Genomic DNA, 24,894 nt, shown 5'->3' with positions numbered 1-24,894 from the left:
AAAGCGCGCGCAGCTCGTGGCGGCGTGAAAGTGAGAAAAAAAAGAGAACAAAAATCTGTAATGAAAAGTTTTCACACGTACACAACGCATGTCGCGTAAACTGCGTAAGCGGCGGGTGGATGGGTGCGAGGAGCAGAGCGAGAGAGAGGGAGGGAGGGAGGAAAAACAAAAAGGACTTTCGGTCTCGTTCCGCGCACGAGGAGAGAAAAGTGAATACACGCCCGGCGAAACATCTAATGGCATTGTCATACGCAGGCATGGGCCAGAACAGCGGCATTGTATTTTTGCATAAACGCGCGCTCTTACACACGTCGCGCGCCGTAATATCGTGCACGCATTTCTCTCCCTCCTATACCTCTTTCCCCACCACCATCCTCTCTAACAACTTTTGTAATTCGCGCGATATACCGAATAAAATATCACGCGTATTATAATTTGTGTCGCTCGCGCGGCCCGGGCGTCATATGTAGTAGCTAGGCACACGCATAATAATGTATGATTTTTGCATATATACGCTCGTCGTAGTCGTCGTCGCGGTTACATTACACATATGTATATTATTAATGCCGAGATGCGCGAAAAGAAAGCGCGAAGAAAACCGCACCGGCTGTGATTTCGCGTGATGCTAATGGATGGCTTTAAAAAAAAAAAAAAAAAAAAAACAACCTCGACGCGTATAGAGAGAGATCCCACGATTTTACGAGGTGTGCAGTACGTGTGTGTTGCCACTGCACCGCAGACACGCGGGTCTATGTGCGAGAATATAATAGACGCGTCGACGACGACACTCGACTCCTTTTCTGAAAATTACGCGAATTTCTTTTCTTCGCCTACGAAAAAAAAATAGCAGTGTTATGGTATAAAGAAGGGGACGAGAAAGAAAACATTACGAAATCGGGCATTGTCCTCGAAATTGAATTTTCACAAAGACGCGTGTACCTGTTCTAAGATAGTGCATCGTGTAATCCCCTGATCCAGCTGCGCTGACTTATATCCCTCAAGAAAGTACCCTCTACGCGTTGAAAACTCGAGATCCCGCGAGTCACAGATCGGCGCTCACGATCTCTCTCTCTCTCTCTCCTACTTCATACCCTTACTACCCCATCTTCGAGGTTGTGTTCGCTGCTCCGCGCGCACTCAGCAGCAGCCGAGACGTTATCTCATCTATGAGGCGTGACTATATATATACAGCGCGCATGAAAAATCTTGAATGCCCCGACACCACCAACCGCCGGGACAATTACGCTCGACGCCTTCGCCCTACAAACCGACAGGGTATATTATTAGCTTTTGTGTTGTGTCGTGTTGTGTGTCGCGCGCGCTCGCACCGGAATTATTATACTTTTCACACGATGCAAAGATGCGCGTGTGTTACGTATACAGCAGCGATACTTTCTTTCTTTTCTTATAAAAAAAAAAAGAGGTTCGTCAAGCGCGAAGAATGGCATATGCGCGCGAGGCGCGACGTATATACTTTCTCTTTCTCTGTTATTTTTTTTCCACATACGAGCGAGCTTTGTAACCCTTTTTTTCCTTATACTTCGTCGCTAGGCCCCTATATTACATCGTGGCCTATTATTCGAGAGCGGACAAGCGAAGCGATGATGCACACGATGCGCGCGCGCGAGCTAAAAGCTTGTTGAGGGCTGCCGCTGATGTTGCATTTTAGGATTACGAGGATGATGTATCTTTCTTTCTGCGCGCGCATTACGCGCTTCCCTAAAATATCCTTTTATTCTTTTCTCTTCGTTTCGTTGCAACGCGGGCTCGAAACGTTATTGCGCATTTTTCACACGTATTGTACACTAAGCTAGCTCGTTTCATTTTATAGTGGGCTAATTTTCACCTATTGTCTCTGGAATATTAGCTTCCTCTTTATACACGTGTGAATAATTTTTCATTTTCAGCGTAATTACGAATGAGCCAGTGTCGATATACTAGAGCTGCGGTAAAAATCATCGTGATCGATTCATTCGATTGATTCCGATCGAGAAATCGCCGAGAGAATATATAATGCATCGATATACGACTTTATCCGAAGCCAGAGAACAAAACGAAAAACAGAAGCAGCGGTGGCGGCCGCAACAACAACAACAGTGGCGGCGGCGGCGGCGGCATCGGACTTGGAGACGGCGCAGAAATGTATGTAAGCTTTTCTTTCATGCCGATTGAGATCTTCTTCGCAGCATAATCAGGTATAATCCTTGACTTTAATACCCAGCAGCCTCAAGCACGCGAGAGTAAGTGAGAGAGACAGAGATATAGGCAGACCCCGAGCCAACGCAGTCATGACGACGATCGGAACGGTATTTCATCGTTGACTTGATTTTACACGCGAGGCGCGGGATAATCAGCCTCCTCTTTCTTTCTCTATCTCTCTTTCTTCCTCCATATCTCCTTTACCTATACATCTCGAGAGAGAGAGAAATATCCTCTCGGCATTTGGTGGGTGCTAAGAAACAAAAAATAAAGGTAAGGAACGATCAGAGTGGAGTAAAGGATATCGACTCGCGTGTGCGAAAACAACAACGTTTACAGTGTGAAGCTCATGCATAATTCAGACGATCCATGTGTGATTCTCAATATATGTGTGTGTGTGTGTGTGTGTTGTTGTACGCACTCACACACACTCAAGCGAGCGAAGAAGAACAGAGGATACCGCACGCAAAAGGGTGTGAAAGTCGTCGCGATCTCGGACGCGCGCGCGACCGACCGACCGACCGAACGAAATGTACCTCGATCAATCGATCTCCGGCGCATTCCGCGTGCCTATACGTATAGGAGATCTGCGCTCGCTCGCTTAAACTGTCGCAAGCAGAGCCCGAGAAATCCCTTTTGTTTTATATTTATATAAAAGCGACCGATATAAGACTGGGCGCGAGGATCATGGCGCGTCGAGGCTAACTTATTGTTTCGGACGACAAACTTTATTTGGCTGTCAACCGAGAGAGAAAAAGAGAGAGAGAGAGAGACTGATTTTATACTTTTTTCCTCGCTGCTTTTTTTTTAATTCAAGGATAGCAGAAATTCTTATATTAAAATTCTTCCTTACCTGCGAGCTCGTGGTGCTCACTCGTACACGCGAAAGTAAAAATTAAATGATATAAAAAGTGTATGTGCGAGTGCAAATCGAGGACGCAACGTAACGCAAAGAGCTCATAATCTCGCGTTTAATGGAATATCCTTCAAATCCTATATTATACCTACAACACTGTTTCAAAAACTTAATTTATCCCGCGTGTATTTAGCTTCCTTTTCTCGGTCATTTATAATCGCTCGTCGTCGTCGTCGTGCTGCTGCAGGCCTGTGTGTGCGCCGCGCGCGTGTATACCTGCCAGCTGTCACGAAGCTTCGCGACATCATAATACGCGCGCGCACCGCCTTTATTTTGCCTCTTTTCCAGCATTCTCGCAACTTTCTGCAAGCGAGCGAAGCGAGCATGCAAGAATTATTAAAGAAGCGACCAGCAAGGTAGACGACGTCGGAGAACTCCCAAAAAGTAGGGGGAAAGAGAGAGAGAGAGTAAAAAAAAAGAACAAGAAGACAATCGTCGTTTATTAAGGGACGAAACTGGTTAACGAGCCACTGACAGGCCAATTAAATTCCTAAACGTGCAATAATTTCGCCCAGAGACTGTCGCGCGCCCGCGAATGCAGATAATAACGAGTGTAAGCGTCAAAGTGTGCCTTTTCTTTCCATCGACACCAGTAAGCTAGTATATGGCAACCGTTAATTTTTCTACGATTACTTTGACGCTGTACGCGAAGAAAAATGCATAGTGTATAATAATAGAAACGAACGAATGGTAATAAGAAGAAAAAAAAAAGAAGTGCGCACACGGTGACAGCTGTTTCGCGGCGACGAGGGTGTTGATCAGTCCTTTTTTTCTACTTCTTCTTTTTTTTTCATGCATTCATTTATTTTTATACTTTTCCTAGAGAATTCAGGCAGTTGCCACATTAGCCGATTCCAATGCTCGCATCGAGACTCGCTTTTTTTCTTTTTCTCTCTCTCGTATAATTATAACTATCAGTTTCCTGTCGGACTATTATACGCTCGGATAGTGTATAATAGAATTTTTTGTTGTTATGTTGCTTTTTTTTTCCTGCGATACGCCACACGCGTTTTCATTAAATTTATTTTTAATCATTACTTATAGACGCAGCAGTTATTAGATGCCGAACGTTTTATATCGATAATTTTTCCCTATGCACGCAGCACTTATTTTTCCTATAACCAAGTGTATATTCTAGAAAAAAAAGGAGAGAGAGAAAGAGAGAAAAACATCTGACTAATAACCCCTGAGCTTTTGTGTGCGTGCGAGTGAACGCGCGAAGAACGAGTATACGTATAGAAAAAAGAGTCAGGGTATTACCTCTGAAAAGTATACATACGCGCATATATATGCGTCGTCGATTATCTCTAATTAACGATATACGTGTCAGGCGAGCGCTCGGATACGTATCGAAACAACACCCAAACAAAACAACAACAACAACAACAAAAAAGAAAGAAAAAAAAAGTACGACTCGCACGCGACACGATAAACCGCACACACACCATCGGTGTCATGGTGTGCAGCGTATAATACGTCGACGAAGTTTATCTTTCCAGTCCGTGCTAATACGTCAAAGTGAAAGCCGTCGTATGTCGGCTCTGTATAAATATACAGGCGCGCGAGCACGGGCAAATGCAGCTGAAAATTTGCACGGTCGTTGGTGGAAAATGGAATGAAAAAATCGTCGCGATCTCTCGCTAGATTTTTAGTTTCTTCGCTAATGTTTTTGATTAGCTTAATCTTTTTATTAGATTTAATCTGTTGCTTGAGCAGTCGAATGTAACATTAGAAAAATAATAAATACTTGTGTATATGGAACATTTTATTACATATCAGGTCTCAGCTTGATGGCAATGGCTTCGATTTCTCTTATCCCAAAATTTTTTATATCATTCTCAACCCCGTGAAAGAAAACTAAAATTTTCGAAAAATGAAACATTTTTCTTCATAACGATGTAACTTCTAAAATAATCGATGAATCCTAATGTTTTTGATCCTTTATTAAAGTACTGTCACAGTTGTGTAAAGCACAGTCACTGTTCAACAATATTAGAAGTACTCTTCAACCGTTTAAAATATCAGGAAAAATTTGTTTCAAAAATAAAGAACATGAAAAATCTTAATAACTTTTGAATTATTAAACAGATCGAGATAATTTACATTTATTATTGATCATGTTAAGGATGAAGCTCGAAAAAGTTTTATTTCAGTAGGACGTACCGTTCCGTTTTTGAGAAAACTCATTCCACGCACACACAAATACATAAATATAAACGTCAGTCTCAAAATTTGTCTTGTTTCCGAATATGTAGTCTGAATATACCAGACACAAAAATTGACAAAAGTCGATTTTGGACCTATGACAAAGTTTCCTCGATGAATAAGCAAGAACTTAATTTCATGATAATTCGACTGTATCAACCAATTTGGTAAAATATTGAGTACAGTGGTTGATTGTTACGTTTCAAATGATTTTGAACGAATAAATATTAATACCTATGATATCATGTGGGTGAGTTACTAAATACACAACGTTATGTGTTATCTCACACTTTATTATTTGTATTACTGTATATAGGGAGAATCGTAATTTTATCATTTTCGCGCTTTTGCGTGCGCCACTGAGACATCCCCATATACCTGTTAACAGCTGAGTCAAATCTGTAAAATTGCTTATCTGTATAGCTCATTAAAGATATAAAGTATTGCTTTATAAGAAATTGAATCAATTTGAAAGTTTGGACTCAGTAACCGACACAAAATCCAAAGGTATTAAAGTTGAATCTTTTGTATTTTTCTGATATTAAAAAATGGATACTTTGCAATTGTTTTATAAATAAACCTAATTAAGTTCAAAAGTGTAGTGGTGTATTTTACATTATTATTTTAATTTAACAGCTTAAATTATTAAAAATGATTTCCCCGAGATTGGTACTGGTTTGTGTTCTTTTGGCTGTTGTTGCTGAAACACTAGCAGTAACTCGACCAAATGACGTGTTCGTTGGTACTCGAATTCCTGGCGACCGAATTATTCAACGAGAGAGAATCGCCAAAGACGCCAGTAAAATTGGAAGAAAAACGATAGTTACTAAAACTTTTTCCGGTGACGGCTATTCTAACATCACTTACATTCGAGCTTTGGACCAACATACAAATGGGCATGGTGCAACAGCCTCGATTATCTCTGGTGGTACAGGATTTAAATTCGTCACCATGAAATTCAAAAGTGAAAGATTCCGAGGAATCGATTTCGTTGTTGAAATTTATGGAAAATAACTTTCGATGCAAATTTTTATAACGGTTTGAAATTATTATCATACTGTACACGAATGAACTTTTTTGCAAATAAAAATACATTTTACCTGAAAATTTGTTTTTTGTCATTATTTCATTGTTACCGAATTATAACCAATTTAACTCTAACTATGATTGAAACAAGTGATAATAACTTACGAGTTCATTGACGTCGCAATAATTCTATCATAGCTACTGTATCTTTTTTGGCACTTCGTTTAATGACTTCATTTTTTTTTAACTGTGTTTTTTACATTTTAATATTTGTACATCATTTTTTCATGTTTAGTATAAACTTCGGTGATCTCATTTCTTCATTTTTATCTTTAAATTTTATGATATTTTCTTTCATACTATCTCTAATTGTACCAGTGATCGACAATGATTGCAGTGACTGAATGCCTATACATTTTTATTTTAAATAGGTAAATACTCGTCGATCTTTTCTTTGTTTGACTAAAAAGTTCCATAGCGTCATTCCATATTTTTTTAAATCGAGGACGGCTGCTAGTATTTTTAGATTTGTTTCTTAAACTTAATGCTATTGACTTTGAATCCATATTATTTTTATGAATATTCAAATTAAAACTATTTTTTTGCATTTTCGGGAGGTCGTATTCATAAAGCTCTTGCTGAAGATGGACGAGTGCGAGAAAATGTACTATTAATAATTTAATGCGATTAAAAATATTAATCTATATAATATTAAAATTTTAGAAAAAGTTTCAAATTTCAATAATATTTTCCTCATTGATTCGAGGTAGGCCTTTTGGTAACTTTTCTTTTATAGCGGAAAAATTAAATAACTTTAAAGCAACTAAAAAATGATTTATTCAATGAATTAAAAAAAATAACAAGAAATTAATCACCTCTCACTGAGAATCACTATCGAGACAATAAAGTTTACGGTTATTTCCTACTCATATACACGCCTGTGCCATATAAGTTCGATGAGATATTTAATATTTTCTTTGAAAATATAAATTTTATGAAATTTTTCTTAACATAATCGATTTCGTACCCGCGATGAAAATTATTCAAGAGGAAAATCAAAAAATAAATCTTTTAAAAACTACTGCATTTAAATTTAAATTTCTTAACTTATCGTAAGGTGACAAAGACAATTGTTCTTTCGATATAGAATCATGTTTTATGCATGGCACTACTTCATAAGAATTTCTAGTAGCTCTAGTCAAGATGTATTTATGCTGGTTTTGCGATGATCGTTCAGTGAGGAAACCTCTATCGGACAATCGAGTCTAACATTTTCTTTCTGTTTTCCGTTTAGTAGTGAGACTATCTTCATTAGTGCGACTATCTATTGCAGTAAAACGTTCGATATGGATAAAACAACTATAAAAATTGAAAATGGTCTAATTCGCGGTACAATAATTCACAGCGATGAAGGGTATGATTATTACGCTTTTAAGGGTGTACCTTATGCAAAACCACCGATCGGACCCTTAAGATTCAAGGTAAGTTTATAATTGATTTATTTGGTAGATATATAAAACACATTTTAAATTAAAAATAATGTCTCCAATTGATTCTTGATTCAATGATCTAGAGAGATTTCTTTCTGTTAATCTTTCATAGTTAAAACTTACTAAACTTTATATTGACGCTCTCTATGAAGAATAGTACGTATATATATGACAATATAAACGGGAAAATTTATACTTTTCATGAACAGCGTCTTTGTACAATTGGCTCTTTATAAAAAATTTTTAAAATTAAAATTTTCGTTATAATCTTAATAAGCTTGATTATGCTTTTAAAATTAACAACCAGCTACAATAATTTGGATTTATTTTCTTTTAATTTACTTGTAACATTAAAAGATTATCTGACAAATTTTACATCATTTATAGAATGCTCTGTCTTAGAATCATATATTTCGAGACAAAGATAGAGCATTTTAGAAGAGGTAGGATTAATTTATTCTACAGTGTAGTTAATTATTTATGAAAAAATTCGTTTAAAACTTATAAACAATTTATTTAATTCATTTACTTTTATATTTTACGGTTAATACATTTTTTAAAGATTTGACTCATTTATTTCTATAATAGTTTATTATTGGAACTAATGTATTTATTGATTCTCTAATTATTAAGGATCCAGTTGACTGTGAAAGTTGGTCAGGAGTAAGAGATGCTACGAAATATGGAAACGTATGTATTCAATTTGATATGATGATGCGAAAATATTTGGGAAGCGAAGATTGCCTATATTTAAATGTGTACACAAAAGATATAAGTTCAGATAATTTAAAACCTGTTATGGTTTGGATACATGGAGGTGCTTTCATGTACGATTCTGGAAATGACATGCACTTTGGACCCGATTATCTATTAAGGAAAGATATTATCTTAGTGACGTTCAATTATAGAGTCGGAATTATGGGTAATGCATTTTAATCAGTTATTAGATGTAATTGTTAATGCTTTATTATTTATGATTGATTATTTAGGCTTTTTGTGCTTGGATGATGAAATTGCCCCTGGAAATCAAGGTCTCAAAGATCAAGCAATGGTTCTCAAATGGGTAAAAAAAAATATTAAATATTTTGGTGGCGATCCAGACAACGTGACAATTTTTGGTGAGAGCGTTGGTGCCATTTCTGCACATTATCACGCTGTTTCTCCTATGTCCAAAGGTGCGCATCTAATTGTATTAGAGTGAACTTGGTACCAAAATTTTAAAATAAATAAAATATTTCAGGACTATTCCATAAAATTATTTTACAAAGCTGCTCAGCATTTAATCCAGGAGCTAGAATTAATGATCAAAAAAAGTTTGCCTATAAAATATGCACTTTTCTGGGAAAGTATAGCCAAGATAGTAAACAAATGTTTGACTTACTAAGTAAAACCGATGCGCTACGCTTAATTCAAGCTCAAGAACACATTAGAAAAAGTATAGTACGTAATAATTTAACTAAAATTGTTGACTGACAAAATAATTTAATTTATAATACTTATATTAAATGTTGCAAAGTCAGCAGTTTCTAATTATTGGACTGTATTATTGGTGTTTTAGTACTGATATTTTTTCAGGCTAAGTTTCATGCAATGGTTCCTTTTTCACCCTCTATAGATAATAAATCAAAAGATCCATTTTTACCTATACCAGTTGAAGAAGCCGCAGCAAATGGAATTGATGTTCCAGCTATCATAGGATATAATAGCCGAGAAGGAATATGCTGTTTACAAGGTATGCAATTCCATATTTCGTAAACATCATGCTTAATTTTTAATTAGATCCAAACAATTTCAAGGCGTTCTCGAAAGAATCATTCTCATATTTGGATAGGAACTTTGACAAAACGTTTAATCCACGAATTTTGGAACTACTAAAGAGTTATGATTTAAAACCAAAAGATATTAGAGAATTATATTTCAATGACGAAAAAATTTCTTTGGATAATTGTCACATTTATGCTGACATGGGTGGCGATTTACAATTTGTAGAAGGAATACATAAGGCCATTAGAATACAAGTGCAAAAAAAAACTAGTCCAACTTATTTATACAAATTCTCTTATGACGATGAGATATCTACGAGTAAAAGTATTCTTAGTTTAGAAATTTCCGGTAACAAAATTAATTTTTAATGATTATTTTGTGAAAAACTAATGATGCATGATTAAAAAACTGTAATAATTCAGGAGCTGGTCACTTCGATGAAATAGAATATTTATTCAATGGAGAGTTTCGAAAACTTGGTGGCTTTCAATCTTTACGTAAAGGAACACCTGGTTATAAGGTTATGGAAAATCTCACAAATTTATGGAGCAATTTTGCTATTTATGGGTAAACTTGTATAATAATATGTCGTCGTTTAGTTTACTCACACTAAAAATATCTAATGATTTTTTATTGTAGCGATCCTACTCCTGCATTTTTGGATCAAAAATGTATTAAATGGAAAACAGTTGATGATACTAGCAATTTTACTTGCATGAATATCAATAAGGAATTAAAATTAGAAATTATACCAAATATAGAGGAAAAATACAGAGCTGCCAGTTCTAAAATAATTAAATAAAATTATAATATTGAAAATACTCATTTAAAAATCTATTTATGTTTATTAATATGTAATGTAATGAATCTGTTTAGTACGAATAAACTGGACATTAAAATTTTAAAATTCGATTTGTAATTTTTGCATAAGATTTTCGTTGGGGATTTGCGATTACCTGATTTTTTTTTATTTTTATCTTTCTCGAATTCGATTCGTCAAGACAGAAAAATTCGAGAATAAAAATGTTTACGGATAGTCGAGTTTTTTTCGGATATTTCAACTTTTTCAATTGGATACATAGTAGACTTTTTTGACAATATTCATGTAATTATGTATTGATAAATTTACTCAAATCAATAGAAAAATTGAAACTCATTCGTGTAAATTTATTTATTTGAATGTCATGAAAACAATACAGCATTAAATAAATAAATTAATGACATAAATCAGACATGAAAAATACTGTAAATATGCTTGTCGCTATCAAGAGTTGTAACCTTCAGCCGCCAAGAAAGTACGATATAAATCTGCGTTCGATAGTTCATCGAGGATCGACAAGCAGCCCTCCAATGTAAGTCCCGTTAATTCATAAATGGGTTCCGTGGCCCAGTCTCGGAAAAATTTTTTGGACATCGTCTCGAACAGATGTAAAGCGCAGAGCTCTCTAGGTTCTTGGGGGATATCCACGTATTCATCCAAGGCCGCTAACTCGAGGTAGTCGAAATGCGTGAATAGTCTCGCCGCCTCGTTGGGTCGTAGCTGGACCAAGTCGTGGAGCGTCAGTTCTGGTTTTATCTCTATCTCCTTGGCTCTGTCCGCGAACTCCTCGTTGTCGTACCAATTGTTCTCGAAATTCGATCGTTCGTATCTCGTGAACAATTCGCACTCGTCGAAAAGCCTCATGACCGTCAGGGCCTCGTGTCGCTTCATCACGTAATTAATTCTTGTCTCGACGAGCTCGACCACGGCAAGAGCTTTGGCCGCCACCCGTACCCTGTCGTGCAAAAATAAAACATCCCCGCCATAATGTCTCAAAGAGGGAGAAGCGAAGCTCTCGAGATCGGCGCCACGATCCAAGAGCAAGTCGACCACTTCCGGCGAGATGCACGCCATGGCCAATTCAAGCGGCGTCCGACTCTCGTTATCCTTCGCATTGACCTGCAGCGTATCGTTGCAGATCGCGAGGAATGGCTCCACCAGGAAGTGGTTGAGTGTGCTCCGGCAGATGAGATGCAGAGGCCTCGATCTCTCCGCATTGGCCACATTCGGATTCGCGCCGGCTCTCAGCAGTACTTGGACCATCTGTTGGTTCCGGCGTCTCACAGCCAAATGCAGTGGTGCGTTGCCCTCTTGGTCCCGGGCATCGACCTCCACCCTCAGCTGGAGCTCGTCGCAGATCCTCAAGAACCTCTCCATCAAGTCGTCTTTGTCTTCTCTCTTGCAAATGACGTGCAGCGGAGTCTCTCCTCTCTCGTTGACCAAGTTTGGATCGGCGCCTCCTCTCAGCAGCGATTCGGTCACTCTTCTGTTCGGTATCGTATTCCGGTACCGATAGTGACCGGTGTCCTCGTCGTAAATATCCGGTATACCGTCCACGGCCAAGTGCAGCGGCGAATCCATCGTCGTCGGCACGCGGATATTCGGATCCTGGCCCGCCTCGAGAAATTTTTTCACGGCCTCCTCGCAGTTGAACTTGCAGGCCACGTGAAAGTGCGTGAATCCGGACGCGTCGTCGTAATTCACGTCGAACCTGTCGTATATCTCGAAGAGCTCGATGAAGCCTTGACTGGACGATTTGTACTCTTGTCTGGCCAAGAGATGCAGCGGTGTGGTGCGATGCGTCAGTGGCCTGCCGTCGCCATCGACCTCGGGCACGTGCCGGTAGCCGATCCTGCACACGAACTTGGCGAGCGAGACTAGCCTGCTCTTGCCGTCGTCGCAGCTCGCGGACTTGGCGGACTCCTCGAGCAGCCATTCGATTTCTTCGGGCCGAAAGATGTCTCGGTAATCGGGAAATTTGTTCGTCCAATCGTTGATCAGAGGATAAAGTTCGTCGAGAAATTTACGACGCTCCTCGGTGATCTCCCAATCGACATTTTTTCTCAACTTCTTGAAATTTCGTAACCGTTTGGATGGTTTAAGCCACCCTACGATGGCACGTTCGAATATAATTAATATAACAAAAAATAGCATATGAAGAAGGTCGGGGATCCCTGAATATAGACCATTTAAAAAGCTATAAAGCCAGAGCATCATTTTGCAAACGCACACACACGAACACGCGGTCGCTTAAAACTCGAGATATTTTTGATTAATTTCACGGAAATCACTTGCTGAGAACGACGCGAACTCGATTCGTTGTTTACGCTGCTGACGAAACAAATGACTATACACGATCGTGTATAAATAGAGAGTAATAATACTTGAGATACAATTAGCGCCAGCTACGTATTGCGAGTTAAGGGAGTCGTTATGAATTCGAGAACGATTTGAAAGTGTAAATTCAGCGTAGTGGGGGCCACGGTCTAAGCCCTAAGCACAACCCCTTCTACGCTGAATTTACACTTTCTAACTAGATCGACGTTATCTCGTGACTCCGAGGCCCCGAGTCCGTCGATTTTAGCGGTTTATTTACGTGCGTATATAACGTGTGTACGCGCCGAGAATCGATGAAACACACGTAATGTACTGCAGCTGTCAAACAACAACGAGCCGATGGAAAATCAGCCGCACCCGTTCATCGCAGTGGAAATGATTGGTGCCAGTCGTGAAAGATTCATTTGCATATGCACAACGCGCTTATACCACCACTATTTCCCTATAATGCGCCACATCCTGTGCAAAACTGCGTTCATGTGCGTTCGACGCGATAAAAGGCATTAACAAATAGTGTGTAGAAAGAGAGAGAGAGAAAAAGAGCATATATATATAGTGTTAAACTGACCGTGACTTTTGATAATTGTCGTTCGTGGCCAATAAAACAATGTCTCGCGGTATTGTACGCGCGCGCGCGCGCGAGTCGACTCTCTGAATAAATACGTCGATTATCTGGAACTACTGCACACACAGCTCAAAGTTGCTCAGTCACGACCTTATATCGAGCCGTCGTCGTGTATAATAGATAGCAAGAAAAGATTTTCCCGTAAGGAGAAATTATAATGCAAGACAAGTGGAGAGAGAGAAAGAGAGAGGAAAAAATTACACATTATTTTTCTTATCGTACGCGCGGGCTTCGATATTGCGCGCGCGCACGCGCGCACGGCACGTTAACGTGTATGAATAAATAAATGATCTCGAGCGCGAGGGTGGCCTTTGCATGTTTCATAAAAAAAAAAAAAAAAAAAAAAATGGAATATAGAATTGGAACTGTGTGTATATGCGAGCGCGCGTTGTCGTCCGAGAGGGAGTTTATACGTACGAAAGGAAAAAAAAAGAAAAGGAAAAGAGGGAAAAAAAATGAGAGAAAAAGAAAGAAAGAAACGGACTGCGACGATAAATCTCGTCACGCTGCTGTACGCGAAGGGGTGTGGTCAAGCGCAGTGGTCTTTCTCTCTCTCTCTCACTCGTACACACATACACACACACACACACACTCGTATTGCTCTGCCGCCGAGCGCAAATCCATAAAAGCTCGTGTCCACACCCACGCCAACGATATGTCCGTGTCAGTGGCATTTTAGTTCACTCGCCGCTTGGCTATACATGTATAGGACTCGTACACATATATACACACGCTGTTTTAGGTACAAGGGTGAAGCTTGTTACGCGCAGCTACATACGAGCGGCATTAAGCACGAGTCCTTTTCAATGATTGATGGGGAATAATTAAGCTCTTTTTTTTCTTCATTTTTCAGTATTCGTTACCCTCCGTTAGCGCGTACTTCGCTCGTTAATTTTTATACGTATATAATGTAGCGAGAAAGACGAGAAATCGCTCGAACAATTTATACTTCTTTCTTTTATTTTCTGCGTAAAAACGTCCTCGAATCGACACCTGTGTGTCATTTATGCGGCGACCGGGGGCATGCGGTATCGACGAGTTTATATAAGCTCGTTATGACGCCTCTCTTTGTAAACCTCGCGATACGTGTGCGTGCAGCGCAAAAAACAAGATGTTGTTGGTCCTTGCTGCGCGCACACACGCACGCACACACCTTTCCCTTTTTTTTCACGTTTGTTAACCCTCGTGTAGATAGTTACTGGCTGTCGCTTCTTCGCTGATGACGAAATTGGCCTCTCTCTCTCTCTCTCTCTCTCTTTTATCCGTACGCAGTGCACACAAACGTATAATACCTGCGAATGTCGCAGAAAGAGGAGAAAAAAAAAGCATCAACGCAACGACGCAACAACGTGATACATTTCTCGTATTATATAGATGTGTGAGTGTCTGTGTGTGTTGGTGTACTTTTGTCGTCTCTGCTGTAACTGCAGTGTATGTACATTCGTAACGTCGCTCACGCGAGCGAGGGGTAAAGTGTAAAAAAAAAAATAATAAAGGGAAAACCTTGCGGTTGGCGTGAACTTTTTCCTCTGCTTCTCTCCATCGCGCTGCATTAATGATGAAAATGACGGCGTCGTTTATACAATGTGTAGCGATAAATAAATATTGTATGTAAGGTGCGGTGGTGCATTTAGGGCTGGTAAATATTGCCTCCTGAAAGTTCAAGCCTTTTTGGAAGGTGATTTTGTGCAGTGTCCCAGATATAATGTAGCTTACGTCGTGGTGTCTCTCTCTCTCTCTCTCTGTCTCTCTGTGCGTGCGTGCAATTTTATCGAAAATGACAAAGCTTTTTCAATAAGTCAAGAATGCAGGCATTGTGTCGGTGTTTATATCATTGTATATACCTATTCAAACCGCAAAAAAAAGAGAGAAAGAAGGAGAGAGAAAAGATAATAATAGCAACGCGTTGCGAACGCTTGCATACATACATATAGAAATATTAGAGAATCGAATACCAGAAGCTACCCTGTTTTTGTCATTAAAATACACGCTACGACACTTGGCTCTTTTTGTGCAGTTTATGTATCGGTGTTGGCGTGTGTGTGACTTTGCGGTGAATATTATACTTATCATGTGTATCGCACAAATTCCAGTGTCAAAGTCGGGAGCCTCTAGCGCGTATAGCTTTCGATCTTGTGACTTTCTCCTCTAGTCAAAATACACTCTCGCGTCGGCTCTAAATTTGAAAATCGTGCGTCTTATCTCGTAGATAACAACAAGTCCCTATCGTTTCATTAAAATGATTTCATAAGTAAAACAAGTCGACGCTCTGTTAAAAATATTTTCAACAAAATTAATGTAAGACTGGAGGAAAAGTTTCTTTCTTGACGTAAATGAAATCAACTTTTTGCAATAACATTTAGATTAATGTAAGCTGATAAACTAACAAGAACCCGTCAAATAAAGTTTAAAAATTGTTTAAAACTAGCTAAGATTTATATAATTATTTTCACATCTCCACTTGCGGGTTTATAGATATGAAGATACTCGCCATCTAGTGGCGGAAGCTGACTCTATCTATGATTGAATTGTACCTCGTGATCGATCTCTCACTTCGGCCCGAGAAAATGCCGTACACTATCGTTTTCGCGAGCACATAAGTATACGTAGTCGCAGAAACTTTATCGGCATCAATTCGCAGCCGAGTCGAGAAAAAAAAAACCACGTGCACACACGGGTGTAAGGCATCCTCGCGAACTTGCAATCGCCCACACACTCGCACGTACACGTACACTATACGAGACGAAGGTAATAGCTCTGCAATACATTACTGCCTCCTATGCACACTTAGCCGCAAGCCACATCCATTTGAAAAAAAAAACAGTAAAAGAAAGAGAAAAGAAACGACATCTCGCCAATTATTATGCCTTTGCGAGTCGTATGTATATTGTATGTATGTGTGTGTGTGTATTTATGAGCTGCATCTTTTTTACTTGCGTGTGTGACTCGTTCAGATCTTGCCCAACGCACGAAGTAAACTTCTATACCTACACTCACACTCGGCATATATATAATAGCCATGTCTCATTTCACGTTTTTTCTCACCTCTCGTCGACAATTCGCGCCTTTCTATAAATATCCCTTAGGCCGGTTGGTGTAATTTTGTCGGGGTACGATCGTGCAACGCGCATGCATCGCCACACATTGTATACCATGTTTCACCTATATACAATACAAAATATTATAATAATAAGCTGCGTGCGTGTGTCTGTGCGCGCGAGTAAATCGCGAGAGGTGTTCGTTTCACAACAGCCCAACACACATCATCCGACGATCGATCCGGAAGTGCATCGTCGTTATTATATATTATGCATTTTTCATATCCCTTTCCGTACATATACAATACGTCCGAGCTCGTGCGCTGCACGTGTCTCGCGGAAAAGATCGGCTACCGTACTTTACATGCATATAAACACTTCGTTCGGAGAGAGAGAAAATGAACTTCGTGCGTACGGTACATTTGTAATTATACATTGTGCGCGCGTGTATTATCGATGGCCTGGATTCGAAATATCGAACATTTGTTCGCGGCGCTCGAGCTCGTTCAACGTATGCTAATCTTAACGTTTTAACGCTCGAGCTTGTATGCGTTCACGGCGAAAAAGAGAAGTCGAAAAAGAAATAAAAAAATTTCAAAGCTGCATATGTTGCGAATCGAGAGGCTCCGAACGGTAATAACGACTCGCGGCATGTGTCCCGCGTACTATGTATGTATAATCGAGCGACGAAGACACCCTTCTCCCCCGGCCGTGTGTAAAGCTATTATAATAATATACCGTGTACAAAGTGTGACTTTTCGATGCCCGTACGCGCGGGTGACACGATATCGCGCGCGTCGTGCATTACACATCCTTGGGGCAAAATTTAGTACTTCCTCGCTGTCATCCGGAGATAGCTCACGGACTGTGAACTTCCAACTTTTCTCTCTCTTCTTTTTTTTCTGCCTTACTCATATCGAGAGACTCGTGTACGTAAGGGAGACGCAAGTAGTACTTTTCGTGCATAAACTCGGCTTGATTTCACGCATAAACGCATCTATTCATGTATGCGCGCAATACGCATTATGTATATCCGTGCGCGAATCGATTATTATCCACTAATAACATTTTTGTACCCTTCCTTTATTTTTTTTTGGGCACATTTTGCATGTATCGCGACGAGGATACGTAAATCGATTTTAGTCCGTCTGCGGGCTTATACAAGTACTCTACGTTTTTTATCTTCTTCTTTTTTTATTTTGACAAAGCTCATTGACCATTTCGTTGGTTTCCGCTTCCCGTCGCTCTACACATAGAAATGCATAAATTTACCTCGGGCTTGTAGCCCATTATAAAGCCCGAAATTTAAGGCCCGAATTGAAAATCGGTCAAGAGATACGAATACGGTCCCATTTATTGATCGAAGGAAGGAAGTTGTTCATCGGAATAGAGTATAAAAATATATGCAAATAAGCACATTGACGTGCAACGTTCGCAGCCGGCGGACTAATTAACCGAGCGTGCGATATCATTACGGTTTTCGAAGAAGTTGCCCGAGTCTCTGACGCGTAAATAAATTTTTTTTTTATCATTACGGGTCTTGAAAATAAGTCAACGACGCGACGCTTGGATAGTTCTAATATTGGCCTAACTGCTCTCGAGCACGAGTGCATGTGTTGGGGGGAGGTACTAACAATATTGACATTCCCAAATGTCGAATTCCGCACGTCGATCGCGCGTTAATGTTACACATACCGGCAATGGCAATCGGGCAGCGGCGATCGAACCACCGCCGAGCGTGAAAATATATATTTTATCCGCGCTATCGGCGTGTCTAACGCGCAAGAATTTCTCTCTCTATGTATCGCGTAAATATATCTGAAACCACACAAGACACGATGTTACCTCGACCTTATGAAAAGTGTCCCTTTTGATTATCTCTCTACTGTATAGGGCCGCAAGTTTTATGCGTGCGTGCGAGAGTCGCCACATACACACACACAGAGACGTACGAGGATATTAATCAAAGACGAGTAAGGGGCTACTACTCGTCTCCAGTATATATGGATATTTGGACAGGATCGACGCGAAAATTGTCCTCGTCCGCAGAAATTCGATCGTTTCACGGTATAATCGAGCGTGACGCATATATGCGAGCGCGCCAGAGCCAAGCTCTACTTATGTACGGACTTTGGCGATTTTCACCGCTCGCGCATACACACACATACATACACGTATAGGGGATGTATCTAACTGTACTTATATAGTCGGCATGCTTAACTTTGGGGTACCGTACTACTGTATGCAGTACGTGTGCTGCACACGCAAATATAATCAGTGTAGTATTTTCCAGGCATTTTGCGGTCGACGGTTAAAGAATTGGCTATTTTATTTTTTCCGATAGCTGTGCTGCTGCCCCCGCGCGCAAGTCGCGTGTGATTTATGGAGATTGAATGCCCAGAGAAGAAAGTCGAGTTTCTTTGTAGTCGTTCTTTCTTTCTTTTTTTTGTTGTTGTTGGCGAGATATGCATATAACGAGGAAAAAGTTCAAAAGTCGCCCCTTCCCCTCCCCTTTCTTTCCAGCTCTTTCGTAATGTTTTTTTTTTTCGTTCGCTCTTCAACAAAAACGAGAAAAGTTGAGGACCGAAAAGTCTCGGAGAAACGATCGACTCGTATTGGAAAGCGATTGGGAAAAGATTTTCTTTTTTTTGGAAAACTCGCGTGCGTGTATGATGTATGCGTGTGTGTACGAGAGGATCCAAGGAAGAATACGCGCGGTGTCTCATCTGGTCGTTTCGATATTTTATACTCTACTATCGCGCCGGGGGTTGTTTGCCGCAAGCCGGGCGCCTTATCGGACGCAATCAATCGCCGCAGTGAAAATTGGAAGTTTCACCCGGGCAATCGCTCGGCAAGAAAATAGGAGCATATAATCAAACTTGGAGCTGATAAGAGCCGGTCGTCCCCCCCTTTCTCACGTACAAATATATACAGATATCGGGCGTTTCGCAAAATCGATGTAAGTGTCCACCGTACGTATATAAAAGGCTACGGAGGACGAGGAGCTGCGTCTTATCGCTGCTAGACTCGATCTTTCTTTCTCTCTCTCTCTCTCTGTCTCGGCATCCAAAAGGTTTGCGGCTACTAACATAACTACGGCTGTTTGTTTTTCTTCTCCCCCGCGGACGATCCCGGGCAATTAATCTGAAATTCGATAGTACGATCGAGTCGATGTTTTCTCGTGTAAACGATCTTCTCTGCGAGTCGAGGACATCGTTCTTCGAGCTTCGGACAAGGAAAAAGCACAGCAGCAGGGGCGCTGGAGGAGTTACAGAGGATCGTATCGCCGCAATTATTATTTTCGCCCGATTCGGGAAACAAAAATTTGACACGAACGAGAGAAAATAAGAAAAAAGTCGAAATCAAGCGTAATATCGAGTCGCGCTTATATTGTATGAAAAAAAAAGAGAATCGGACATTAGGCAAGTCGGGTGCAGCGACGGGGGGACCCCTGCGACGTCGAAGAAGAGAAAAAAAAGGAAGATGTCGGAATCATCGGGAAAGTGTATAACGCGGATACAAATTCGTCCTGCTGCCGTTGCTGCTCGGTACAGGCCGCAGGGGGGTGTTGCTCAGTCTAGCGAAAGTACAGTGATCACACAGAACATTGAGCGCGAGAGCCCCCGAGTGCGACTAGAGTCTCGTGTCGCACGTATACACAGAGCCTAGACTCGCTTTCATGCTTTGCTGCTGCTGTATACGCGCCAAATTATAACTTATTTTATGACTTTTTGGCACCGGTCATTTAACCAACTACCACTGGTACTACTACTAGCTCCCCCGTTTTTGTGAACACATACACACGAGCAATACCATATCTCCAAACACACACATATATATTATATGAATTAGGGATTGGCTGTACGCGGGAAAAAAAGGACGCGACGCGGGTGTAACGTCATGGTGTGCGGTCGATGACGATTTCAGCTCGCATACAGGCAACGGAAATGAAATTGTAGCCTAATAACTTCCAGGCGCCTTGCCTCTTTATATATATAATATATATACGCGTTAAAAATCGCCAGATTTGGGGAAAAAAAAGGTTTCGTGTGTAAGCGAAGGGACAGAAAATTAATCCTTTTAGCCGAGAAAAGATTGATTGTAAATCATATCACTTTCCTTTTTTTGTCAACGAGTCCTGGGTGATCGTGAGCTCCATTAGTCATCGTCGTTTAGTCGTAGTTGTTGTTGTCCATTGTTGATTTTGCTGCATTTTTCGACGTTTCGCCTCGTTCTGCTGCTGCTGCTGCTGCTGCGATCGGACGACGAATAATTTGTCTAAGCGTACTTACTACTATACGTGTGCAATCGAAGGGTCAAGATTTATCGGAGCCCGGACTCGGTTCGACGTTTCACTCGACTCTCTTCTCGCGTGCTTCGAGCCTGGCAGTGTGTGTTTGCGCTTAAATACACGCGCGGGGCCTGTGCTTGCACTTGGTATAAACAAGGAGAGAGAGACAGCTGAGCGTAAATAGCTAGGCCGAGCCGAGCAGTTTCTCTAATTGAAATTCAGCGTGATCGTGTAGGCGCGCGGGAGAAAAAGGACTGCACACGATCGAACTACAACAACGGCAGCAGCTATGCACTGGCACGAAAAATCAAGGATTAGCTGCCGTTGATTCCGACTTTTGATTAATAGCGTAGTTGTATTACGATACGGTAATGCGTTTACAATTATATCGTACTGATTTAATATATAAAAAAGAGCACACCCCTTGTATATGTGCAGCAGCTTTTGTACACTATGCTATACACTATTAACAAATTTCGGCGCGGCGCCTCGTCTCGTCGCTCTGTCCGATCGCGATCATCCGCTGCACCGTTTATTTTCATAACTTTTAACGATTATCTCCGTGCGCGCTCCGTGTGGCAACCAAAAGTGCAATTAATTTACAGGAAATAAAACACTGGGCCAGAAGCATCAGCACCGACGCCACCACCGATTCTCTCTCTCTTTTTTTAAGGGGCATTATATACATCGAGAGAGAGAGAGGGAGAGAGAGGGCCTTTTCAATCGGCGCGCAGGATTTCAGTCAGCGGCTGCAGGCTCGAGCCCTCGTCGAGAGAGAGTGCAGGATCGGCGGCGGCGTCGGCGCGCGCCCGCGACCGAGAGGCGCCCTTTCGGCGTGCCTCTGCCCGTAATACACACAAACACAAAACATCGTCCATCCAATACATATACCTACACAACGTTGAAGCAATGAGATATTCCCACGCGCGTATATAAGCCTCTCTTCGGCGTGCTCACGCGCGCGAGTGGCGATCACGACGCTCGAAAAAAATCCTCGGCTCGTTCTTTCGTCGTTGCTGCTGCTGCTGCTGTTGCTTTTAATTCTATATATAAAGGATTGTTACGCGCGCGCGAGCACGCCGAACGTTTTTTCTTCTTTTTTACTTTATATTTTTATTCCTGTATAATACCTATATATACCTCCAGGTCGCGGCGCCGCCGTTGTAATATATGCCGCGTATAACGCGAGTGTCCGTGCGACAAAAGCGCGGAAAATTAATCGGCACAAAACTGAATTTCCTTACGTATAGCTATTTTCCCGGATACACTGGATTTATAGTGTACTATGCGAACACCCGCATGTATACGAAAGACCTCGGGGGTCAAACGGTATCCGTACGATACCACACCCCATGTATGCAAGGAACGACGCGCGTGTTTCGAGAGTCCTACGAGGAGAGTCGTCAAGGTCCGAAAGAAAAAAGGGACTCGGGGCTAATTCCTGGCGCAGTAGCCGTGATCGATGTTTCCCTCGTACATACATAGAGTCGTACATATATACAGGCAGTACAAATATATCGTAAGTGTCGTTGGGTCTCGAGTTGAGCTATGTCGCGTGCGGTCCACACGTATAGACCGTGTCCTATAGGATATATATTATATAACGTTATACGCATTCCCAGCGCGCACATATTGAATTCCCTGGCTCTTCGACTGCGATTACGTGTGATATCAATTGTACCTGCCCCCCGCGTGTTACGCTCGCCCATATATACTTGTGTATGTGACGACTCGATGAGAGGCACATTTTGTATACGCAAGAACCATACCTGTACTCGATCACGTTATTAGGAATTCAAAAAGTAAAGCGCGCCACTAACCCTAATTCAACGACCAATCACAGTGAGTTGTTGTTTGAATGACGCGCGAATGACTACGTACTATATCGCGGTATACTGGATCACCGTAGAGGGGGAAGCAAACGCGGAATCACCTTGCTAAAATACGAGTACTAGTGTGAACAGTCGATAACGAGGAGCTAAATTCCTGAGTGCGTGTTTACAAATTGGTGAAATCGAGGTCCAGTGTTGGCTACTCGAGACGCGTTTAACCTCGAATATTTTTCAAGTGCATATCGTGAAAATTTACAGTGAACACATATAATCAAGCAAGAGATGGAGAGTAGCAGTGAAATGATTAGGTAAAACTTCTTTTGCGTTACTGTCATGACTTTTTTGATCGATTACTTCATCAATCCTCGTTATTCTTTAGGATCAAGGATGAACCAGACGATAATTGGCCAGATGCGGGTGACGATAAGAATTTCTATTCGGAAGTCGAAAAGTTTAAAACATCAACATTTTGTGAACCATCGGTGAGTTCAATGATTTGATTTGCGATCTAGTTTTCCATTAACGAAAACTGTTACACAATTTTAATTTTAGGTTAATCACATGAATGGGGTTATGGCGTTACAGAAAAATTCAGATGAAAAAGTATTCATAGAATTTGAGTGCAAATATATTGAACCTCAACTGAAATCTTTGTCGACAATCATCTGCAAAAATGAATATCAAAGTAACCCACTAATTTCAAAAATAGAAAATCAAATTCAGACAAAGTACTTGAATGAAAAAAGGCTTACGATTTCAATAAAAAAAGAATTCAATTACGATAATAACTATCCATTTCCAGAAAAGTTTCGATTACAAAATGGCATAACCAAGGAGATAAAAATATTTGAAAATACAGTACATAATCGTAGGAAACCCTTTGAATGTGACAGTTGTCACAAATCATTTGGATATAAAGGTCATTTTATAAAGCATATAAATGCAGTGCATGATGATATTAAACTTTTCGAATGTGAGATTTGTCAAAAGTCATATGGACGTAAGGATACTCTCAAAATTCACATAAAGACAGTACATGATCGGAGTAAACCGTTCGAGTGCGACACTTGTAATAAATCATTTACCCAAAAAGGTAGCCTCAAACGTCATGTCAATGCAGTACATGATCAGAGGAAACCCTTCGAATGTGACATTTGTCACAAATCATTTGGAAAGAAAAGTAACCTAAATAAACACATAGAGACAGTACATAATCGGAGCAAACCCTTCGAATGTAAGATTTGTCACAAATCATTTGGACACAAGGGTGTACTCAATAAGCACATAAATGAAGTACATGATCGTGTCAAAGCCTTCGAATGCGAGGTTTGTCACAAATCATTTGGACAAAAAATTACCCTTCAGTGTCACGTAAATGGAGTACATAATCGAAGCAAACCCTTCCAGTGTGAGATTTGTTACAAATCATTTGGACAAAAACAGAACCTCAAAAGTCACATAATTAAAGTACATAATCAAAGCAAACCCTTCCAGTGTGAGATTTTTTACAAATCATTTGGGCGAAAAATTCACCTTGAAACTCACATAAGAGCAGTACACGATCGTAACAAGCCCTAGAAGTGAAAGCTTTTTCACAAGAAATTTGTCGCAATGAAGACTTCTTCCATCGCATAAGTACGCTACCGACTTTTAGAAAATCATTCATGTAAACATAATAGAATTCGTGAAAAACGATCAAGTATTTGAAGCTGTTATTAATTTCTTCATGATTATGTAGAAAATTTTTTTCCTAATTTTGACATTAAATAAAATATAAATAATATATGTACTTCTCAATTACCTACATTTTATTGGAATGATAGTAAAAAATCCTTGCCACGACACAAACTGATTTGAAAACTTTGCTAGCAGTAAAAATTTATTCCATACGATTCATCCAGCAAATCGTACATCCAATGATTGAAAAAATTTATTTTGAAATAATTCGTTGACTCCTATCGACGACCAACCGTATTATTTATTTTTTCGCCGCGTATATAATAATGTAAGCGGCTATGAACGTCGTGCGGGCGCCGCAAGAGCAGTAACAGCCTCTGGTCCCGCGGCAGCGACGATCATCCCTTTAATAAGAGACAGCGCACCCCATCTCGCTACGTAGACCAAGGCAGAAAACGTTTTACATTTTAATGGAATCCTAATTGTTTTAAGCCTCGGCCGGAGCGCAATAAAAGCCTGGCTCACTTAAATTATTATACTTTTCCTGCGCCTATAAAGTACATTATAATGGACTCACGTTCAAACGCGCAATAAGGTCGATTCCGAAATTTGCATGTGTAATTTTTGTCCGAATAAGAAAGGAAGAGCCCGGCAAGTGTCAAAAATGAGCGAGA

At 40.5% G+C, this 24,894-nt stretch overlaps 3 protein-coding genes across 3 annotated transcripts; all 3 read left to right on the top strand.

Moving 5' to 3' along the window:
• The first annotated feature begins 5,971 nt into the window (after positions 1 to 5,971).
• On the top strand, positions 5,972 to 6,334 carry LOC106659757 (probable salivary secreted peptide). Its single transcript, XM_014382436.1, has one exon. It carries the CDS (start codon positions 5,972 to 5,974, stop codon positions 6,332 to 6,334), a length of 363 nt encoding a protein of 120 aa, XP_014237922.1.
• Positions 6,335 to 7,624: 1,290 nt separating this feature from the next.
• Positions 7,625 to 10,402, top strand: LOC106659758 (esterase B1-like). The gene is made up of 8 exons (XM_014382437.2): positions 7,625 to 7,827; positions 8,470 to 8,758; positions 8,826 to 9,011; positions 9,077 to 9,276; positions 9,412 to 9,568; positions 9,616 to 9,948; positions 10,023 to 10,167; positions 10,240 to 10,402. The coding sequence occupies exons 1-8, from the start codon at positions 7,693 to 7,695 to the stop codon at positions 10,400 to 10,402; spliced, it is 1,608 nt and encodes a 535-aa protein (XP_014237923.2). The 5' UTR covers positions 7,625 to 7,692.
• Positions 10,403 to 22,689: 12,287 nt separating this feature from the next.
• Positions 22,690 to 24,169, top strand: LOC106659857 (zinc finger protein OZF-like). The gene is made up of 3 exons (XM_014382574.2): positions 22,690 to 22,851; positions 22,923 to 23,025; positions 23,096 to 24,169. Exons 1-3 carry the CDS (start codon positions 22,826 to 22,828, stop codon positions 24,119 to 24,121), a joined length of 1,155 nt encoding a protein of 384 aa, XP_014238060.1. The 5' UTR covers positions 22,690 to 22,825; the 3' UTR covers positions 24,122 to 24,169.
• Positions 24,170 to 24,894: the final 725 nt, after the last annotated feature.

This window comes from Trichogramma pretiosum, unplaced genomic scaffold, assembly GCF_000599845.2.
Source record: "Trichogramma pretiosum strain Unisexual culture from Peru unplaced genomic scaffold, Tpre_2.0 scaffold21, whole genome shotgun sequence".
NCBI lineage: Eukaryota > Metazoa > Arthropoda > Insecta > Hymenoptera > Trichogrammatidae > Trichogramma > Trichogramma pretiosum.
The sequence above is the reverse complement of the archived record's forward strand: the minus strand, read 5'-3'. Positions and strand labels throughout refer to the sequence as shown.